This window comes from Echinops telfairi, unplaced genomic scaffold, assembly GCF_000313985.2.
Source record: "Echinops telfairi isolate 266 unplaced genomic scaffold, ASM31398v2 ScPeMD7_7468;HRSCAF=8506_0, whole genome shotgun sequence".
Taxonomy (NCBI): Eukaryota; Metazoa; Chordata; class Mammalia; order Afrosoricida; family Tenrecidae; genus Echinops; species Echinops telfairi.
Genome location: NW_022111369.1, coordinates 63,122,226 through 63,143,129, shown reverse-complemented (window position 1 = coordinate 63,143,129; position 20,904 = coordinate 63,122,226). Strand labels below are relative to the sequence as shown.

The 20,904-nt window shown below is 46.4% G+C and overlaps 1 protein-coding gene across 6 annotated transcripts in view; it reads left to right on the top strand.

Annotated features, from left to right (window-relative positions):
• Positions 1-20,904, top strand: part of FRYL (FRY like transcription coactivator) — a 221,605-nt gene that overhangs the window by 173,786 nt on the left and 26,915 nt on the right. For 3 of the 6 annotated variants that reach the window (XM_045284304.1, XM_045284302.1, XM_045284301.1), the window contains 8 exons: positions 4,997-5,167; positions 7,003-7,143; positions 10,129-10,326; positions 14,685-14,846; positions 14,973-15,047; positions 15,311-15,487; positions 18,988-18,996; positions 19,402-19,605. In XM_045284304.1, the coding sequence (XP_045140239.1) occupies positions 4,997-5,167; positions 7,003-7,143; positions 10,129-10,326; positions 14,685-14,846; positions 14,973-15,047; positions 15,311-15,487; positions 18,988-18,996; positions 19,402-19,605 (1,137 nt within the window). The remainder of the gene's footprint in view (positions 1-4,996; positions 5,168-7,002; positions 7,144-10,128; positions 10,327-14,684; positions 14,847-14,972; positions 15,048-15,310; positions 15,488-18,987; positions 18,997-19,401; positions 19,606-20,904) is intronic. The other 3 variants (XM_045284305.1, XM_045284303.1, XM_004706278.2) reach the window with 1 other exon arrangement.

Genomic DNA, 20,904 nt, shown 5'->3' with positions numbered 1-20,904 from the left:
AAGAAGTGGGCGTCATCTAGTCAGGGAGCCTGGATGTTCCCGTCTGTTTGTCCTTTGCCTTTTGACCTTCTCTCGCGTCGCGTCTTCCCTCGCTCTTCTCCTTCGTGACTGGTTTCCTTCCCTCGGCAGCCAGCTCTCCAAACAGAAACGGAGCTCCTTTTGAACCGTCTGTTGATGTTCACTTTAAAATATCAGAGCTTCTTTTTCTTAGTTTTAAAGGAACCTAACTTTGACCTTTTCTATTTTCACTAACTTCTTCAGAATGAACAAGCATCCTCCAATAGCTTGCCTACTGTGTACATGTCTTTCTTAATGAAGTGTCTGCTCTTGGTATCGGCCCCTGAGGGTGGGACAGAAGCTTTTCAGATTACAAAGGTAAACAGCTACGTGAAGGGTTTAGAGAAATTTTGAATGATGTATTCCCCAGGAAGTTTCGTGAACTTGGGGAGGAGGTACCATAGCAGTGTGAGGTAGCCCACCTGAAAGCTCTGAACGGAAAGCCAATGAGATCTGCAACAGAAGGGAAGGGCAAGTGAAACCCTCCGGACGGGCTTTGTAGATGAGCAAATTAACGTTTCCGTCGAGATTCCACGTCCCTGGGAGCAGAGGAGGCTTTCTACTCCCGAGAGGTGACAGTCTCTCAACCCACGGGGGCCGTGCTCCCACGCGCTGTAGGTTCGCTGTGCGTGGGAATCCACTCACGAACAGGGAGTGTGGCGTACGATATGACCCAGCAACACGCCAATACACGGAAAGAGCAAGCCAGCAGAGAGCCTTATCAAAGAACCACCTCTCCGTGTCCCGAATGTTAACACCACTGAGGCTGACTTAGTTCTGGGATTTCAAGGTGGTGAAAAGAAAACGCTCTCGGCCCAATTCTTTACACTAACAGTACAGAAAGACTGGATTCGACAAACAAGACTGTGGAGTCCGCCCCGCCTGCTGGCTGTGAACACCATGTGTGTCAGTCAGTACAGCTACGTTCCGTAGGATTTTTTCCGTGCTAGATTTTTTTGGAAGTACCATATATACTCGTGTAAAATCGAGTTTTCCAGCACATTTTTTAATGCAGTTTTTGTGGTCAAATTAGGTGCCTTGGCTGATGTTCAGGTCATATTATACTTGACTATATATGGTAGATTGCCAAACCTCTTGTCCAAGGCAGCTCAGGTGTGACTGGAACCTCCAGCCTTTCGGTTAGCAGCCAAACGTTAACCTTTTGTATCACCCAGGGAGTTATCACCAGTGACCCAGGGCATATAGCGAATAACAAGAACAGATTTCATAAAATGTGTCAAATTCATTCTTAGTTAAAAATCTAAACAAAATAGATAATGGAGAGAGTCTTAAAAAGATTCTTCTTAAAGCCTAAAATCTAAAAGCAGAACCAAGATTATAGTTAAAGGGCCATATCTTTGTTTGTTTGTATTTTTAAAAAGTGGGGGTGATAGGGGGGGAAAAAGACAAGGCTGGCCCCCCTTTTTGGTTTTACCTAATAAAGTAAATCGGCAGAACATTAAGTATCAAGAGAGTGGGCAACTCTGTTTGTTAGAAATGAAATACCACCTTCTATAAATGAGTGCTTGACGGGAAGATACCAGTGGCACGGTATTTGCGTTGTTAGTCTGAGAGTGGTGCCCTCTGTCCCTTTAAATAAAGTAATTTGCATTTTACATCCTAATGGCAGCCACCCTGGAAAGCTGTTGCAGACAAGAATCATGCATTTGTTTCTGCCTTAGTGTGGGACAGACAACAAGGAGGGGGGAAAGACATAAGTTGGCTTAATGGGAGATTTCAAGAGAACGAAAGGTATCCATCCCCTAGTGAGGGGGCGTTAGAAGCCTTGGCACCTGCTGACTGCAGCTAACCTTCAAGAACAGGCTTTCAGCCTGCGTGAGGCACACGGCCCGGCCCGGCTCTGCAGCTCTGCTCTCACACAGCAGGACCAGGGACGGTCCTAAATGTCATCTTTGTTTAGTCTTTTTTTGTTGTTCCTTTTTAAATCAATCTGGCCGCCTGTGAGGCACACCCAGGTTGATTTTCTCCCTGTTGGGCGGCACACAAAGGCTCCCTCACTGCGTGCTTTTAGCAAGCGCCAGGATGTGGATTAAATTGATGTCTTAATTATTCTCTCACTCATAACTGTGGAGAGTAATTTTCTACCATTATGTGCTTCCTCATTATGCAAATACCCTGAGTTGTGTGCTCTGTCTGCGCTTGGAGAGCGCCCCAAAAGGGGCAGCACTTAGGAGAGAGATTGGCCTTTTCAGCGGCATTCATTTCGGCAAGAAGTGTCGGCATAATTTCACCCGATCATTCAGACCTCCAACAAAATCATGTTTGTTTTTTTTAAGTCAGTGGCTGTGTTATAACGTTGTACTGTCCAGATCCCAAGACTTTTTTTGTTTTGTTTTAATCTGCCACGGAAATATGATTCTTTATTACACACCCATTTTATTCTGGAGGGCAATAACTCCTATTTTAAAGCATTTAATACATTGTAAGATGTTTGACATTTGGGGATTTTTTTTTTAATCACAATCAATTATCATGAGGTGTTCAAGTACAAATAAAATAAATCACAACGAAATTTCCCCCTTTTTATTCCTGATGCCTGTCTTATGGGGAAAAGATTAATGGATGGAACCAGCCACTTTTAATGCCTTCCTAATGCCGCGACCCTTTAATATAGTTCCTCATGTTGTATCACCCAGGGGGTCATTTAGGATAACCCCCCCAAGCATAAAATTATTTTCATTGCTACTGCAATTTGATACCGTTATGAATCTTCATGTAAATATCTGATATGCAGGATGTATTTTCATTGTTACAAATGGAACATAATTAAAGCATAGTGATTCATCACAAAAACAATATGTAATTATATATTGTGAAATGTTCATTTCTAATGACAAATAAATTAAATTTTGTCTTGAAGCATGGTGTAGCATGGGTGACAGTCTTCATGCCTGGTACTCGTAGGTGGGCATATCTGCATGTGGGCTGACCCACCTGGAGTCGGATAGAGGAGCGGTGTCTCGGTTCCTAAGACCATCAGGAATATGTATGTGTTTTCCGATGGCCTTAGGCAACCCCTGTGAAAGGGTTGTTCGACCCACAGGTTGAGAACCACTGCTTCACAGGCTCACTTCTAAGCAGCTGAGGTAGTAGTTTGTATAGTTTGTACCCCTGTCTCCCAAGCTTGCCTAGTAATAATAGCCATATGAGGAGTTGAGACCCTCCAAACATGAATCGGAGCGTGATGTAAGTGTGGGTTAGGCGTGGCTTGGTAACTGCAAAGTCAGTGGTTCTGCACAGGAGAAAGACGAGGCTGGCTGTCTGCTCCCATGTGGATGGACAGTCTCGGAAACCCTGCGTAGCGTCACTGGGAGTCAGAGTCAACTGGATGGCACAGGTACTTGGATACGTATGAAGTTTCTTTTGGATTATCAAACCGATCCATTTGAAAGTTGAAATATATATGCTTTCATTTACTACCTATTCTAGACTGTGAGTACCTGACAAATCATTAATAAGATGACAAAGGAAGACTTCAAGAGTAGGAATTAAAATGAGGCGAGCCCTCGGTGAGACCTTATGGGTCGGATTCATGATTAAATGCTCTGCAGCTAACCTCAAAGTTGGTAGGTAGGTCAGTACCACGCAGAGATGCCTCAGAAGGAAGGCTTGTGATCGACTTCTGGAAACCACGGTCGCCGAGAAGCCTATGGGGCACAGCTGTGGCATGGTGCGCGTGGGCTCGCATCATCCGCGTAGTGGCATCCGGTTAGCCCTTTGTGCTGGATGGGGATGTAAGACTGGGGAGGCCCTTTTCTAGTTCTGCATTGTTCAAGCGTGCCCCAGGAGACCAGGGAACATCCTTTCCTGTAACCCAGGCAGCAGACAGAGTGGGAGTTGGTTTTGACTCAAGACGCCCTCAAATATGTCGGTTTGAAGTTCCTGAAGTACAATATCAGCTACACTCTAGAAGGTCTACATTTGGAAAGGACCTCCACAAGGTTGCTCTGTGGACCTGAGAACCTTAGCGTCTAGGGCAGTGGTTCTCAAGCTTCCCAATGCCGCGACCCTTTCATACGGGTTCTCATGTTGTGGTGACCCCCCCCCCCCAGCCATAACATTATTTTTCTTGCTACTTTATCACTGTCATTTTCCTACTGTTATGAATCGGGCAAACCCTGTGAAAGCGTTCGACTCCCCCAAAGGGGTTGCGGCCCCCAGGTTGAGAATTGCTGGTGTAAGGTTTCTGAAGACCACTTAGGGGGTCCGCCCTGTAAATTTTCATCCATTGGAGACGGTGGGAATCAGTAGTGGACTGCTGGATGGAGATTCCCAAGACAGCTCGGCACAGCAGCCCCGAACCTCCCTGGGGATGCCCAGCGTGAGTCAGCCTGTCTGGGCCTTGTAGCCTGACCATGGTAAAGCAGAGGGGCAGCTAAAAAGAGGCTAGACCTGCAACAAGATGGATTGGCACTGTCCGCATCCATGGGCCCAAACGTGAGAACAACTGTGAGGATGGCCAAGGCCTGGGCAGTGTTTCCTTCTGCTGTGCTGTGAGTCACAACCACCTCGACAGCAGCACCTAACACCACCGACACCGCCGCAGTGAGCCGGCCGTGGATCTCACAAAACACAGCCCTTTTTGCAGAACAGTGCAGAACAACCAGTGCAGTGCCTTTTAGCAGCGGCAGCTCTTCAAAACATCAGACGGAAGGAAGCCGTCCTGTCTCACAGCACGTTCAGTAGTATGGGGCCTACTTAACACCTTCCTTCCCGTGTGGCCTGTCAACATTGTCTTCTCACACGCCTTTGTGCTTTCTTTCCTCTTTACTTTTTTCTACTGTACATGGAGTGTACTAAAATGTTACAGAGCCACACCCAGACTCCTTCACGACGTCAATGCATTTTATATCAGATCAAGGGTAATCTTTGAGGGTCTTCCCTGCAAGTGAATGGAATAATGGCCTTTATCTCCTAGGTGTGTGCAGAAGAAAAGTGCCCCACCCTGGTCAACCTGGCTCACATGATGAGCTTGTACAGCACACACACGTATTCCCGAGACTGCTCAAACTGGATCAACGTCGTGTGTAGATACCTGCATGACTCCTTCTCAGACGCCACCTTTAGCCTTGTGACTTACCTTGCAGAGGTAAACTGTTTTTGTGGCCTTGACCCTAGAGGATGATTACAACTTCTACTTCTATAAAATTGGTTCTTGGCTATGAGTTCGTTTCCTAGGATAAGAATACAGTGTGCAAAGCGTCTTTGTACTGAGTATGATTTTTGGGGTTGTTGGGTTTGGGTTTGGGCTTTTTAAGTTTTTGTTATAGTGGCACATTTTCTTCCTATGGGAGAAAGATGAGACTATCTCCCGTGCAAAAGATACACAGTCTCACCAGGCCTAGAAAGCAGGTCTCCTCTGCCCTCAGAGGTCTCCAGGAGCCAGACTTGACACAGGGGCAGTTGGTGTTTGGATGCTTCTTAATCTAAAGATGATTTGGGGGTGGGGGAGTGGGCTAAAAGTGGAAATTTGTTCTTACATAGCCCTAGAGTAGCATCAGGTGTGCATATTTATGTGTTGATGCATAAGAAGCAGTTTCATGCCTTTAAATATAAAGTAGTAAGAAGGTACAACAAAACCAAAAACCAAACTCGCTGCCATCAAGGCACTGTCGACACATAGCGACTCTGTAGGACGCGATAGAAGAACTGCCCTTGAGAATTTCTAAGATGAACTCTTGACAGGTGTAGAAAGTCCCATCTTTTTCCCAATGAGTGGCTGGTGGTTTTGAACTGCTGACTTGCAGTTAACCCAATGCGTAACTACTGCACCATCAAGGCTCCTATGTTGGTACACAGACAACCTCAAAAGGAAGGGATGCCAATCACTCAGAATATCTATCAGTTTGTAATAAAGGAATACCTCCTTTCCAAAAAATAATCAGTCTCTAGAAATTAAACACCATACAGATGGTTGTTTTTTTTATTGTTAATTGGGGTGTTTTTGGGGGGTGAGCACAAGAGGGTTTACCTTTCAGACCATAACACCACACAGACTTAAAATTATTCTACTGCATACTCAGTCAGTATTTGCATTCTTTCGTGACATTTGTTAATAAATTTAATGCTGCAACAAGGAGGTAAAAAATTCATAGCTGAATAAACCATTTAAACATTGTCCATAGCATTATTAGCTCAGTGAAAGTATTTCGTGACTGGTATGAATTTTTTAAGGTCTTGATTTTGATAGGTTGACTACCCCATCAATTTTATAATTTAAGTGAACGGCCAAGGGAAGCTACCTGCCTGTAAGCTTCTAAACCTGAATGAACACACATTAGTAGGTTTCTCTTGCACCCATAGCTTGGGGGAAAGAGCCAAGCAGACCACATTTGCCTTTGAATTTAACCCAGAGCCTGAGACCCTCTTGTGCTGCTGTCTAGTTTGCCAGTAAGGTGGGCCATTGAGCCCATTTCAACTTATCACAAACCCAAGTGATGGAGTTGAACCTCCCCTAAGTTATTGAGTGGGTAATCTCTAAGGGAGCTGATGTACAGATCTTTCTCCTGTGGAGCAACTGCTTGGATTCAAACCAGCAGACTTTGAGTTAACAGCAGAGTACTTAGCCGGTGCGCAATCATGGCTCCTTTGTCTTCCCTAAAGAACTTATCATGCATGAGGTTCTAACGTCTAGAGCTGGCCCAGCACGGTCTGTTGTATGCCATATATGGCAGTATCTCCCACCGTGTAGTTTTGTTTGCCTCAAAAGAGAAAAAGATAAGTAAGATGATTAAACATAATATTGAAATTCTCCTTTTTGAGTCAAGAAAGAATGATAGCAGACACTAACTTCTTAACCGGCATTTCTTCTCATCTAACCATGAACGCGTGGGCTAAGGCGGTTTTGTTTTTCAACTTGTAAATGTGGACGCCGGAGGTCGTTCACTTACCTGGCTAACGTGTACCTTGGAATGTCTCTTTTAGTTGTTGGAGAAAGGGTTGTCCAGCATGCAGCAGTCATTACTGCAGATCATCTACAGTCTTCTGAGCCACATTGACCTCGCGGCTGCCCCAGTCAAGCAGTTTAACCTGGAGATCATAAAGATTATTGGCAAATATGTACAGGTGAGAGACTGTGATCATTTCACCGAGCATCAGAAATGTGCCCAAGAGAAGGGAAATGGCCACATCCTTTGTCAGGAAGAGTTACAACATGGGGGGAACGTCGTTAGGAATGTCCTTGGTGGGAAGTGACAAAAGGCAGACTCTTCGTGGCCAGACTGGAATGCTTTCGAGAGCCATCGCTGTGAATAAGCATCTCCGTGGAGACTATGCCACCTATGCAGAACTCTCTGGAGACAGGGATTGTGACTCCGCGTTTCTCTGAGCATTTCTATTTTTGAACACATTCTGCAGGGAGAGAGGAAGACGATGACTCAGAGCGTTCTTTGTAGAGTCTGTGTTGTAGAGTTGCCTTTTTGTGTCTGATTGGAAGCACCAGATAATGGGAAAGGAAGAAACCAGACATAATTTAAATGTAAGCCAACCAAGAGAAGCCACCTGGTCATTACTGAGCTGAATTTTTGACTTCCCTACTAAGCAAGGCCTTGCTAAGCACATCAGCCTGTGAATGGTTGACTTACCAGAGACCAAATGCTTTGTGAGCCTTTCCAGGTTCATATTTCTGTCTCTCCTTAAGGTGCATTTGCATGCGGAAGCAGAATTTACACATGGAAATGTATGGGTAGCCATGCGTTTGTGTTCTTATCTATGTCTGAAAATTAGTAAAACTTTATTTAAAATGCATAGCGATTTAGTTAGGAGAGCCAGAGTACTTTTTATGTTACCTTGGAACTCTCTCTGCAGATACTCAAAAACTTATATTCCTCATTGCCTCTGTGTCCAAAGGCACTCAGCTCCACTCTTATGGGTCAGCAAGCTCAATGTCCCCAGTTGAGTCCACAGAGGCAGCCCACTCTGCAACCCAGCCTCCTGCCCCAGGCACTCAGCTTGACTTGCTCCGTGGGTTGGGAAGGCCATCACTCGGCTCCATGCTCTGGCTCCTGACTTGCTCCTCTGGTGGTATAGCTGTCATTGGATCCAAGAAGTTCACTGCCAAGGGATCTTAGGTCCATTGGACTCTCTCTACTCCTGGCTCTTGCTGGTGATGAGATCTCCTCTCCTCCGAGGGCTTGATTTACACACAGCAGAACGCCTCTCCTGGGAAACCTGTTTGCAATTCCTCACAGGTGAATACTCTTGGTATCGTCCCCCACCTGCTTACCAGACCCATGCCGGGAAAGGTCATTAGGTGAGGGCTAAAGACTTTAGTGAGAAGAACCACATTAAATAATTCACTGCCCCTGCACACTGTACCAAAATGAATTGGTCGGCCGTGTCGGAAGGTAGCATATTATCATGAAATCGAAGGAGCAAATCCATGATGTACTGAAGATGTTAGCCAAAAAGAAGTGAAGAGCTCACTTATCTGTGTCAAGAAATTTGGAAGATAACTACTCGGCTAACCAGAGAAGAATTTCATATTTGTGCCCATTCTCAAGAAAGGTGATCCAATGGAATGCAGAAATGATCGACTCTTGTCACTAATATCACATGCACGTATTTTTGCTGAAGATCATTCCAAAACGGTTATAATACATCCACAGGGAACTGCCAGAAATTCAAGTCTGTCATTGCTAATGTCACATGGATCATGGCTGAAAACGGAATACCAGAAAGATGTTTACCTGTTTTACTGACAATGCACTTCATTGTTCTCATGTAGAATGTGTGCATCAACGAAGAGGCAGTCATTGAATCTTACGTAGTTGTTCAAACAAACCTGGTTTAAAAGGCACGCAGAAGAGTTGTATCCATTCACCCTAGTTATCCAGTCTGTATGTTGAGCACATCATCTGAGAAGCTGGACTATGAAGAAGAACGTGGCATCAGGAGCAAAGACAGACTCATGAACCATCTGTGACATACAGATGGCACCACCCGGCTTACCGAAGTAGAGAAGACAGCGCACTCGCTGAGGAAGATCCAAGACTACACCCATCCGTGTGGATTACACCTCAACCAAAAGAACCCGAGATCTGCACAACCCACTCCAGTAAGCCACATCATGATAAACAGAGAAAGTATTGTTTCGTGAAGGACGAAAGAATCTGACTTTAATCCATACTCCATGCCGATGGAGGCCGCAGTTAGGAAAGCAAGCAACACTGGGCAGACCTTCTACAAAAGTCTTCTTTCCAGGGTTAAAAAGGCAGAGTGATAGCTTTGAGGACAAAGGTGTGTCTGTCCCGAGCCATGGCGTTCTTGCTTGTCTCACGTGCCTGGGACAGCAGTACCGTGACTGTGGAGACCGCAAAACTGATGCTCTTCCGTGAAGGTGTTAGTGAAGAATATTGAATGTCCTGGTTTGTGCAGTAGGTTAAACATCGGACTGTGAGCCATGAGGTCAGCAGTTCAAGCCCACGGGTCACTGCAGTGGAGAAAGGTGATGTTTTCTTCTCCCACAGAGACGTACAATTTTGGAAACCCTGTGAAGCTGTTCTTCTCTGTCCAGTTGCTATGAGACAGAGTCGACTCCTCAGCCTTGGTTTGGGGCCAGATGAAGGAACAAATGTGTGCTGGAAGAAAGACAGCCAGAATTCTCCTCAGAAGTGAGGATGATGGGACTTTGTTTTACATACTTAGGACGTGATCAGGAGCAACCAGTTCCTGGAGAAGGACATGATGTCCCATTAATAGGGCATTAAACGAGGTTAATAGAAAAGAGGGAAACTCTCACGGACATGGACTGATGGGTGGCTCACAGTAGCCTTGAACCGCGAGGCTGGAGCGGGACTCAGCCTGTGTGTGCTGTGCGTAGGTGGCCTTGGGGCAGAGTAGGACCCACTAAATAGCCGTTGTATTTCCTCCTGAAGGCTCAAAGAAATGACCTCATCGGCTATTTTCTGTATCTTCCCTGGGGACACATACCACACGGAAGGACTACTTTATGAAATAACATTGATATAATCTACCATGTCCGCACAATGTATGTTCTCAGTGAACAATGTATTTGGAACTTGTATATTTTTATATGTCTTTTTTCACCAGAGTCCTTACTGGAAGGAAGCCCTCAACATCCTAAAGCTGGTGGTGTCTCGCTCCGCAAGTCTTGTCGTGCCCAATGACGTCCCCAAGACCTACGGAGGGGATATAGGTTCTCCAGAGATCTCCTTCACGAAAATTTTTAATAATGTCTCCAAAGAGTTGCCTGGGAAGACCTTAGATTTTCATTTTGATATATCTGAGGTAAGATGCCCAGGAGTGGATACAAGTGCCCTATTAGTAATGTCTCTAGTCATCCCTTCTTCCAACAAGCTTTTCTTGAACCCATATTTGTAAATAACCTGTTGCTTTTGAGTCGATGAGGCTGCCTGAGTGTCAGCGTGTGCACCTGAACTCCATAAGACTGACTATGACTGTGTGTGTGTGTGTTGGGACGGGGGGTTGCAGGCAGAGGGCTGCAGCTTGGCTCTACGTTCACAGCCAAATGCGTTTACTTTTGTGCCATCCAGGGTCTTCCTATGTGGTGTTAAGACAGCTAGGACCATGGGAGGGAGGGAGGGATGTAGTGACTGTTCCCAGGAGGCTGAGTTTCTTGGAGGAACAGGCAAACAGACCTTGTGATACAGACATGTGTGGAAGTAACCGAAAGCACTCTGGGAACACACATGAATGAGCTGTTTGGGGGAAGGAGGTAACCTGTGCGCTGAGTGCTGAAAGATAAATAATGTAGACAGACACAGAAGGCATTTGGGGGAGGGGGGGCTTGTTCAATGGGAGAGCCTATGGTATTCTGGAAACTTCCAACTAGTACAGCATATCTTCAGCATAAGATACAGGAATAGAGGGGGCAGGGTCACGGAGCTCTTGCCTCCCCAGATTAGACACTGGCTTTGAATTTGAAGCAGGAGGATTGTTTGCTAGAATAGCACGTACTCGGATTTGCCTGGTAAGAAAATCACTGACAACAGGATGGAAAGTAGGCCGGGAGAACCAACAGGAAGCCCAAACTCACTGCCATCAAGTCGGTTCTGACCGAGCAGCCCTCTGGGACAGGAGAGCTGCCGCAGAGTGCTCACAAGGGTGGAATCTCTAAGGAAGCCAACGGGCACTCCTTGCTCCCAAAGAACAGCGGGGGATTTGAACTACCAACTGTTTGGTTAGCAGCTGAGCATTTCAGCCACTGTGCCACAGAGGTAAATCAGTGAGGAAGAGATCCTGCGGGGCGGTCACAACACAATGGCAGAGGAAGGGATGGCTTAGAGAAGGCCAAAGGAAGGAACTGCATGGTCTGATAGGGAGCACTGTGCTTATCGATCCCATCATGTTTTCATGCTGTGGCCTTCTGGGAGCAGATCACCAGGCCTGTCTGCCAAGGTGCCTCACGGTGGGTTTGAACGGCCAGCCTTTGCTAGTAGCCTTGCATCTAACCATGGCCCCAACCAGGGAGGGTAGGAGGTGATAAGTGAGGATGGTGGCAACTGGGTGGCTGTCGGTAACATCCATAGAGAGCGAGGCTGTGGAGCTCAGCAGGCCCAGGGCTGGGGGTGGGGTGGGGGGGTGTGAACTCAGTCTCCGATTAGCTGGTTCTGCGGTGACTAAGGAACATTCTCATCGACGTGTCCAGTGGGCCATTAGAATTCAGAGGAAACTTAGAGTGGAAATAGCAATTCGGAGTTCATTTGCGTTGTTTTAGTGTTGGATAATAATAAAAACCTGGTAGCTCAGTGGTTAAAGTGTTTAGGTGCTAATCAGAAGGTCAGGTGTTCAAACCCACCAGGTGTTCCACAGGCCACAGGCATGGTTCCCTGCGCTCGTACAGATTTGCAGGCTCGGAAGCCTTGAGGGGCAGTTGGAGCTGCCCATAGGTTCCCGTCAGCTGGAGCACTGGGGCAGCAGCGAGTTTTTTTGGCTTAGCTCTCTATAAGGTTGCTACTCTGAGTTGGGTTCAGGGCTGTATTGTCCTCCAGGTGGGGCAAACTGTGCACTCCGTTGTTAGCCACAAGGTTTCTACCGTAACCTCAGAGCAAAGACCTGGTGATCTTCTGAAAAATCAAACCCTGAGAGCCCTAAGGGACGTGTTTCTACTCTGACAGAGCGGGAAGCCATGGGGCAGGGTCTGTTCCATGGCAACTGGCTAGTGTCCTGTAAGGAGACAGCGGAAACCCTGGAAGGAACATTGAAAAAAGAATAAGGCAAAAAGAACATGAAATCCAAGAATCTCATCTTTCAGGGTGACAGAGGCAGGTCCCATCGCTCCAGAAGAGAACCTGGGGCCTCCATGGATTCCTTATAAATCTCGTGTGACTGTCTCTGACCTTGGCAAGCGTGCACTCCCTCCCGTCGAGTCAGTTCAAAGTCAGTGACGCCGTAGGACAGGGTAGAACTTCTGTTGCATGTTACTGAGTCTGTAAGTCTTTGCAGGACTAGAAAGCCCTGTCTTTCTCCCATGGGTTGGCTGGTGGTCGAACTGCTGACCTTCAGTTACCAGCCCAACACATAACCACTGCACCACCGGGGTTCCTCTGACCCGGACAGGAAACCCTCCCTCCCCTTTTCTCCAGCACCTAAGGCCTCTCTTGAGTGGTCTTAGAACAGATGAACTGGGTTTTCGGCAGCAGCCAAAGGAGGGATCTTTCAAAAAGGAACTTACTGAGTCAGTGCGTTGCAGGGGCCACTGAGAAAGATAAAAGAGAGATAGACTTCATTACTTCCCGTCCCATTCACTAGAATTGGATTGGAACTCACTGAGTCGGTCCTGGCTCAGAGCGAGGACTGTCTGAGACTGGGGCTGTTTAGGTAACTGTACTGGGTAGAAAGTCCGGTCTTCCTCCCACTGCAGAGCTGCTGCTGGTTTCAAACTACCAACCATGCAAATCGCAGCCCAATGCGTAACCAACCCTACCCCACTTGAAGTGACCCTCTAGGACAAGGTAGAACTGCCCCACGGTGTCTCCGAGGCTGTAATCCACATGAAAGCAGACTGCCCCATCTTCCTTCTGAGATGGGACTAGTTCCAAACACCAACCTTTCAGTCCGCAGTGGGGTGCTTTAACTGCTGCACCACTAGGGCTCTTAAGATTGAGTGTGTGTCCAAATATATATTATTGCAGAGTGATTTTGACATTAGAAATTAATAACTATTAATATTAGTTAACACTTAAGTATGGCTCTTTTAAAGATATTAAATATATTCACTGGATAATGAGCTAATATTATCTGATAATTTCTAACACGTAGAAATTATATACATCTTGGAAATATGGAGAACCTGGTATTTGGGTTGCTACCCCCCACACCCACCCAAAACAGAAATGAATATTGTAACAATTATTTCCCTTAAAGTAGTGATGTGAGATTTCAGAAGTTCTGATATGCTTAATTCTTATTTAAGTACAAATTCGTAAGTGCCTGCTATATCCATAGGCACTAGAGCAGTGGTTCTTAGTCTGTGGGTCGTGACCCCTTTGGGGGGGTGTCAAACAAACCTTTCACAGGAGTCTCCCGATTCATAACAGTAGCAAAATGACAGTGATGAAGTAGCAACAAAAATAATGTTATGGCTGGGGGGTCACCATAACATGAGAACTGTATGAAAGGGTCGCGGCATCAGGAAGGTTGAGAACCGCTGCACTGGAGGTCCAGAGAGGAATCCTGGAGGGCCAGGCACCTCACGTGGGTTGGGGAGACAACCGCTCATCCAGATTACGGTTGGCATGCTGAACGTTCGTTCGTTCCATAGTGGGGTATGTGGTGGTCTCGGAGTCTGCAGCCCCCCACGGCGGCCGTCCTATGCAAAGAGAAGAACAAATGTGGACACCTATGTCTGTGGGAAACGCACGGTGTGTTTGGGGAACCTACTGCAAGTTCAGTTTGGCTAGAGGGTGAAGTTTAGGAGGGAGAAAACTTCGTAGAAGCAAGGGAGATAAGCAGCAAGCCAATTTACAAAGGGACTTGGGTGGTAACATAAATAAGCTTGGATTGCATTTTTTCAGTTACAGTTTCAAACACTTCACAAAGCCAAATAAATGTAAGTGAGCTTGGGAGCCTTCATAAAATGTTAGTGAAATAAATTTTGGATATCGGACACATCTGATTTGTAATAACAAGCCACAAAGCCATTTTCCTCTTTGATATTGTTGCTTATCATGAATATTTATTGAAGAACATTATTGTGGTCCATGTAATAAAATTAATGGAGGAAAAAACCCACTAAAATATTAGCCGGTACTATGCCCGAATGGTGAGCTTACCGGGTTTTGTTTTGTTTTTTAAACCTTGTTTGTCGTCTCTTAGCTTTCTGCGAAAAGATAATACTTTCTAATCATGAAAGGGAACAGTGGAGGTGTAATGGAACTTAAAACAGATACATGTTTAAAATAAGAGTAAGCTCACATGTCGCCTTGTCAGATATCAAATTGTCATCTCCAAAAAATTCTCATAACTGACCAAGAGCATTTTAAGAAGACATCATCCCCTTTGACTTTTGTAGCATCTATTTCATGCTGTGTAATCTGCCTCCTTGTGCCCTTGTTGTTTACTTGCCTGGTTCGCTTTACAGGGAGAGAATTTTCATCAAGCTCTGGTCCTTTGTTTCTGTGCAGACACCCATCATTGGAAACAAATACGGGGACCAGCACAGTGCAGCCGGGAGAAACGGGAAACCGAAAGTCATCGCCGTCACTCGAAGCACTTCGTCAACGTCTTCAGGCTCCAATTCTAATGCCTTGGTTCCCGTGAGCTGGAAGAGGCCGCAGTTGTCACAGGTACAGGAACCAAGGGAGCAGCGGGACCCTCATCAGATGAGGCCACCCAACTGCGTCCGTGAGAACGTGGCACAGGGTCCGTGGGTAATCCTAATGCTCGCTTCTTGCTGTGCTCCCTTGCTTTAGCGGCGAACAAGAGAAAAGCTAATGAACGTCCTATCCCTGTGCGGTCCAGAGTCTGGCCTCCCGAAGAATCCGTCTGTGAGTAGCCACGAGCATCTTTTTCTAACTTCACCTTATTACCTAAGAAACGGCGGGGGGGGGATAATAAGACGGGTGTCTATTTGACCCATGGCCACGACGATAATTGGGAATTCGACCAGATAGACTTTTGCAAGAAGACCAAACTAAAGCCCTGAGTTCGCTGAGGGTGCAGTGACACACCAGGGCACCGATGCCTCTCCTCTGCAGAGCGACAGAGCTGACCGGTGGATTGTGTTTTCTCTTGTCTTTGTGGCGTTCAGGTGGTATTTTCTTCCAACGAGGATTTGGAAGTAGGGGACCAGCAGACCAGCCTAATTGCTGCGCCAGAAGACATCATCCAGGAGGAAGAGGTCGCGGTGGAAGACAGCAGCAGCGAGCAGCAGTTTGGCGTTTTCAAGGATTTTGACTTTTTAGATGTGGAACTGGAAGATGCAGAGGTAAGGATGAGCCTTTCGCTGGCATGACTTGTGCGGTTGTCACAGCTAGCTGTATGACCCCGAAGGGTTTAACCATGGGATCGCTCCTTATCCGGGTCAGTGGAAGGACCGAAGGTTAAAGGTATAAATTAGGAACTACATACGATTAGTCTCATTAATCAGTAACAGAAGACACCTGAAGTTAAGTGGGGAATACTTGAGTTCTCCTCTTTTCTCTCTGAAAAAGTTAAGTGTAAAAAATACATTCCTTCCAAAACAATTTGAAGATGTGCTCGGCCCTAAAGGTTTTTGCATGAGCATACAAGTGAACGTTCAGGCAAGGAGTAAGAAGACATCAAAATTAATCGAACATGGTTTTCAAAAGGATGGCACCTAACCACTACACTGACCAGGTGGGGGACTTCAGTTCTCAAGAACTCTTCCCGTGACAAATGACTTGGATTCTCCCGGTCCCTAACCACTGTGTTCCACATGACGGAGCCAACTCTCAAAGTCTGGTTTCATGTCCTACCCAAGGGCCCCTCACCTCGGTGGGATGCTGCCCACATTGCCCTTGACCGTTGGGTCTGCTGTAGGTGCTTTCTAAACGGAAAATCCGTCTCAAAACGTGGGTTGCTCACGAAGTGGGGAAGGCCAGCATCACACCTTGCATTCTGCTCTGAAGGACTTTGTCTCCTGAAGGGCTCTAGAGCCCGCTTTTATGTCCCCGTCAGTGGCAGCATGCTTGTCACAGCTGTGACAGACCTCCCAGGCAGTAGGAGCCACCTCTAGAGCAGCTCCTATCAATATGAAGACGCTCCTTTCCTAAACTCTCTGACAGACCTCCTGTCACATCTCAATGGCACAAGTTGGACCACATGCCAGTTTCTGAAGCAATCCCAGTGGCAAGGAGACCAGGGAACCCCCATATTAGGCTATTTGGAGCCCGTTTCTATAGCTGCCAGCCCCTTAAATGACAGTCTCCCTAACTTGAATAGTTCATAGCATAGTGGTCAAAAATAATGAAACCCCAAGTGCCATGATAACAAGTGTCTCTAGTGTGTCCTTTATATAACATTTTTGAAATAGTGTAAGCTCAGTGCTGTGGCTCAGTTTCATCCATCACCGCTCCTGAAGGGATGTTTGCTTTGGCCCGACTGGAAGAGGGAGGTATGGGATCTAAAGGCCCCATCACACAGTTGGTGTGAGAGTTCCACAAGGTGAGTATGGGCATTGAGGATGCCGTCTCTGATTTCCTCAGCCTTACCTGCAGATATGAAGCTATGACCATGGTGCCTTAGAGCCCTTCGAGTGCCTGTATGCTCTCTAAGAAGCTTTCGATGCTCCTATGTAGTCATGCTCTATGTTGGGACTATATGATAGTTAACTATTTGCATAGTCCCAAAGGCATACTTACATAGGTCAATAGATGCGTAAGAAAGGCTTACTATTCAGCACTGTATAGGAAAATAACTTTAGAAATTAATGGTTGATACATTTTTTACCTCACATCCTCCAAGAATATATATATTCACACATCCCCTAAAATAAAAGTTTCCCCAAATTAAGTACAAATATAGCCTTACTGTATATGCTACAGGAACCCCGTTGGCTTAGTGGCCATGACTTGCACTCCTAACATGGTCAGTAGCTTGAAGCTACCAGCCGTTCCTCAGGAGAAAGCCAGGGCTTGGTACTCGCATAAAGAGCTACAGCCTCAGAAGCTCACAGGGGCAGGTCTACCCTGTCCTGTAGGGTTGCTATGAATCTGCTTTGACTCAGTGTTTTCCTATCACCTTCCATTCCATTTCATCTCATTATGTGCAGAAGGGGCAGGTCACCACTCTTACAACTAATCGTACAACCCACGGTTTGAAAGTATGCTGTAGAAAAGTAGCTCCTGCAACAGGCTTGCTCAGCCAGGCAGGGTAGTGCTGTGGGCAGAAGAGATCTACTGCCCCACCTCCGGGTTGTGGGCACTTTGTGAATTCTTCTGCAGTTACTTGATTTTTTCCGGTGTAGATGGATAACTTCTAAAGTTAAACTCTTGCCATTGTTCAAATGGTGAGGTTATTTTTGGTGTTTGCTTAAGAGCACGGTAAATGCTGTACAAACTCCTCTCGGCACCATCGAGTCAGTTCCAAACTGCCCCTGCGGGGGCCCGAGACTGTAACTCTACAAGAATAGAAAGCCTCGCCTTTCTTCCAAGGAGCTACTGGTGGTTTTGAACCACTGACCTCGTGGTTAGCAGACCAAACTCCTCTAACACTCTGAAATGTCACTAGTAGTAAATGTGGCTTTTGCAAAGAACCTTAGTCAGGGTGGCTCACAAAACTCTTTTGTCTCAGTAATTTCAGAGGTGGAAGTTAATTTATCCCTCATAAATGGGCCAGATCAAATTTAGATTTTCGGAAACCTGGGCATAGTCTGTTTCGAAAACCGGTCATTGGGAATGCTTTGCTACAAATCAGGCTTCTTAGAGAGCTCCAGCTTGAAGTGCCGGCAGCGTCTCCATCACTCACCACCAGTGTGCACTGAGGGCTGCTGCTGGCCTGCTACTGCTGCCTGATCAGGCTTGGAATGAATATGCAAGAAAAGTGCTTTCCACACCCTGACCTGCAGAGCCCCGGCCACCCAAGGAAGAGCTCACAGCAAGATCGAAGGGTCAGATGGCTAAAATTCCTGGCCACCCTTCTGCATGCACGGCTGTCTGGGTTCTTTGTTCGTTTGTTCCTCGGTATCAGCTTTGTACAACTGACTTCATCTGAAATGTCGTTTGAACAAAGTATTCCTCTGCCGTCAGAAGAGAGAAGAAAAAAAAAAAGGAAAGCCTCTATTCTGAATAATCACTTCCTGAGTTAGAAAGAGGCCAACGAATCATATTTAGCTGGCAACATTCTGTGTAATTTCTCACCACAGGTCTTAAGAGAGTGTAAGGATTATATCCTCACAAAAGGAGGATCAGCTTAGCATAGCAGAAATGGAACATTGTTAAATCCCCACAGTGGGATGAAATTTGCCTTGCTTTCCCTTGACCTTTAGCAAAACCTGCAAAGGTTTTGTTTTGAGAGCTGCGGTCTTGCTTTTAACCTATTTTATAGGAAATCCATTGGGGGTTAAGGAGCGGGGCGTGACCACTGACTTTAGCGAGAGCCATCCTTCTGGCTAAACTGTGACTGTATGTCGTCAACTGAATGTGGCTATTTTAAGTCGGTTTTGCACCGTATCACCAAGTATCAAATGTGTGTAAAACTGAAGGTTTCCTAAAAGTTTGTGTTGCCCAAGTGTATCCCAGAAATGTTGTTTTTGGTGTCTGTCTGACTTTTCTCACAATATAAAAGAAGAAGTGGGTGGGCTCTCGTGCTGGCTTCCTGCGCAGAACCTAACCCCGTGTTTGAGTCAGTCTTTGGGTCTGAGAAGTCAACAGTGTCCCCCCTACCCCCTACCCCCAAGTGTAGTGTATATTTCAATGTTTGTCTTTGTTCTTTCTAATTCTGTGTATTTTCCTTTTTGCTAACCAGGAGCTGCAGGTAAGTTGCAGCCTGGTGTTGTGATTGTCTATTTGGTGTGACTTGTAATGTGTTTTCTTCTTCGTAGTCTCATTCGTGTGTGTGTGTGTGTGTGTGTGTGTGTGTGTGTACTAGAAATGACATAGATAATAGATTTAGTTGGTCCCTATTAATACAAGATAGAAAACCAAGAGAAATCACTTTATTTAAAGCAGCTTATCCGCCAGATCTTTGGATCTCTTTTTCATCTAGATACTTCAAAATGTGTCAAAAGTTTGAAGGGTTGGAGGGGCTGATTGAAACTGCATAGGAGGCATTAAGTATTGTGCATCGTGGGCTCTGTTTTCCTGGTAGCTTGCACTTGACTGCTTTCGTAGGCATGTGCTGAGGAGGTGTTAAAATCCGTGTCTTGCTTTTTGAAAACAGGGAGAGAGCATGGACAATTTCAACTGGGGAGTGCGCAGGCGCTCGCTGGACAGCATCGACAAAGGGGACACGCCGTCCCTGCAGGAGTACCAGTGCTCCAGCAGCACCCCCAGCCTGAACCTGACGAACCAGGAGGATACGGACGAGTCCTCGGAAGAAGAAGCGGCGCTCACCGCCAGCCAGATCCTGTCCCGCACACAAATGGTACACGGTCGCTTTTATTTATGTACAATGACAGCCGATCAATCCCATTTCCCTCATTATGCCAGTTTAGTAATTTCTGGTTCTGGACTTTCCTATCTTCATCTCCTTGTGTCTCTCATGAGCACACATTAAGATGAACACAGAAAATGGCTGTGGTGATGGGCACTGTATTACTTATGTCGGAACTAGACCTGCCCACCCCATTGCAGTAAGACCTGGTTTCCTTTTACCTTGCATCTCCCCTCGCCATCGTGGGGTTGTGCTGGCTCCTAGTCAAGGCCCTCATCTGAAGCGGTTTTACTTTGGTTGACTGGGATCAGCCTAGGCATCCACACTGCCAGACTCGCCACCCACTTTTCTTTCCCAGCTAGCCTGGACACAGAGGACATGACCTTGATCATGCTCAAGGTCAGGTCATTTGCCTAGAAGCTCTGACATGTGTCCCAAGAATGAGACAGCAAAGGGTTGTTTTTGTTTGTTGGTTGTTGTTTTTTTTCAGTTTGGGAAAATCCCATTCTCTTCCTTCTCTTTTTGCACGAATTTCTTAGAGCCCCTTGGGCTTCTGTCGACTGTGTTTTTCTTCAGACAATGCAAAACCGAGGACATGAAGGCTGCACGCTTTGAGCGTTTGTTGAGAAATATCACTGGGTTGATGTAGCGGGTGGGGGCGTGAAGAAAGAGAAGGGGGTGGAGCAGTCGCCATGCTGCAGGAGCTAAGGAGCCAGTCAGTGACCACCAGGCCCCAGCAAAGGCTGCACAGCTTGGATGAATGCCTGTTTTCACACTAAACTGCGTGCCCACTGCCGCTGCCTCAGTCCCAACTCACAGTGACCTGATGGGACAGCTCCACCAGGACAGCTCTTATGTAGACATTGTGCTTGGTAGCCCCATGAGTGTGGACCTGGGACATTACCAGGGCTCCAAACTAAACAAGGCTATGCTGTTGTTGTTAGTTGTTGGTTGTTGTTGTATTGCTTTTCCATTCTCTCTGCTACTATTGAAAGAAAACAAACCCCACTGGATGTCAGCCGTTCAAAAGCACCAACCCCACCAAACAAGGGACAAAGATGAGGTTTTCTACCTTCGCAAAAAACGTCTGGTCTCAGCAACCCCGCGGAGCAGTTCTACCCTGCCCTGTGGGGTCGCTGTGCGTCAGAATCAATGTGAGGGCCATGGGTCAGGGTGCACAGTGCCATTCCGCCACCCCGTGTTCTTTTCCTCGAGCCTCTTGCCTTTTTGAAATTGTGCCCTATTGACTTTTACTTAAATGATGAACCGTGAGTCTACTTTCCCAGTAAT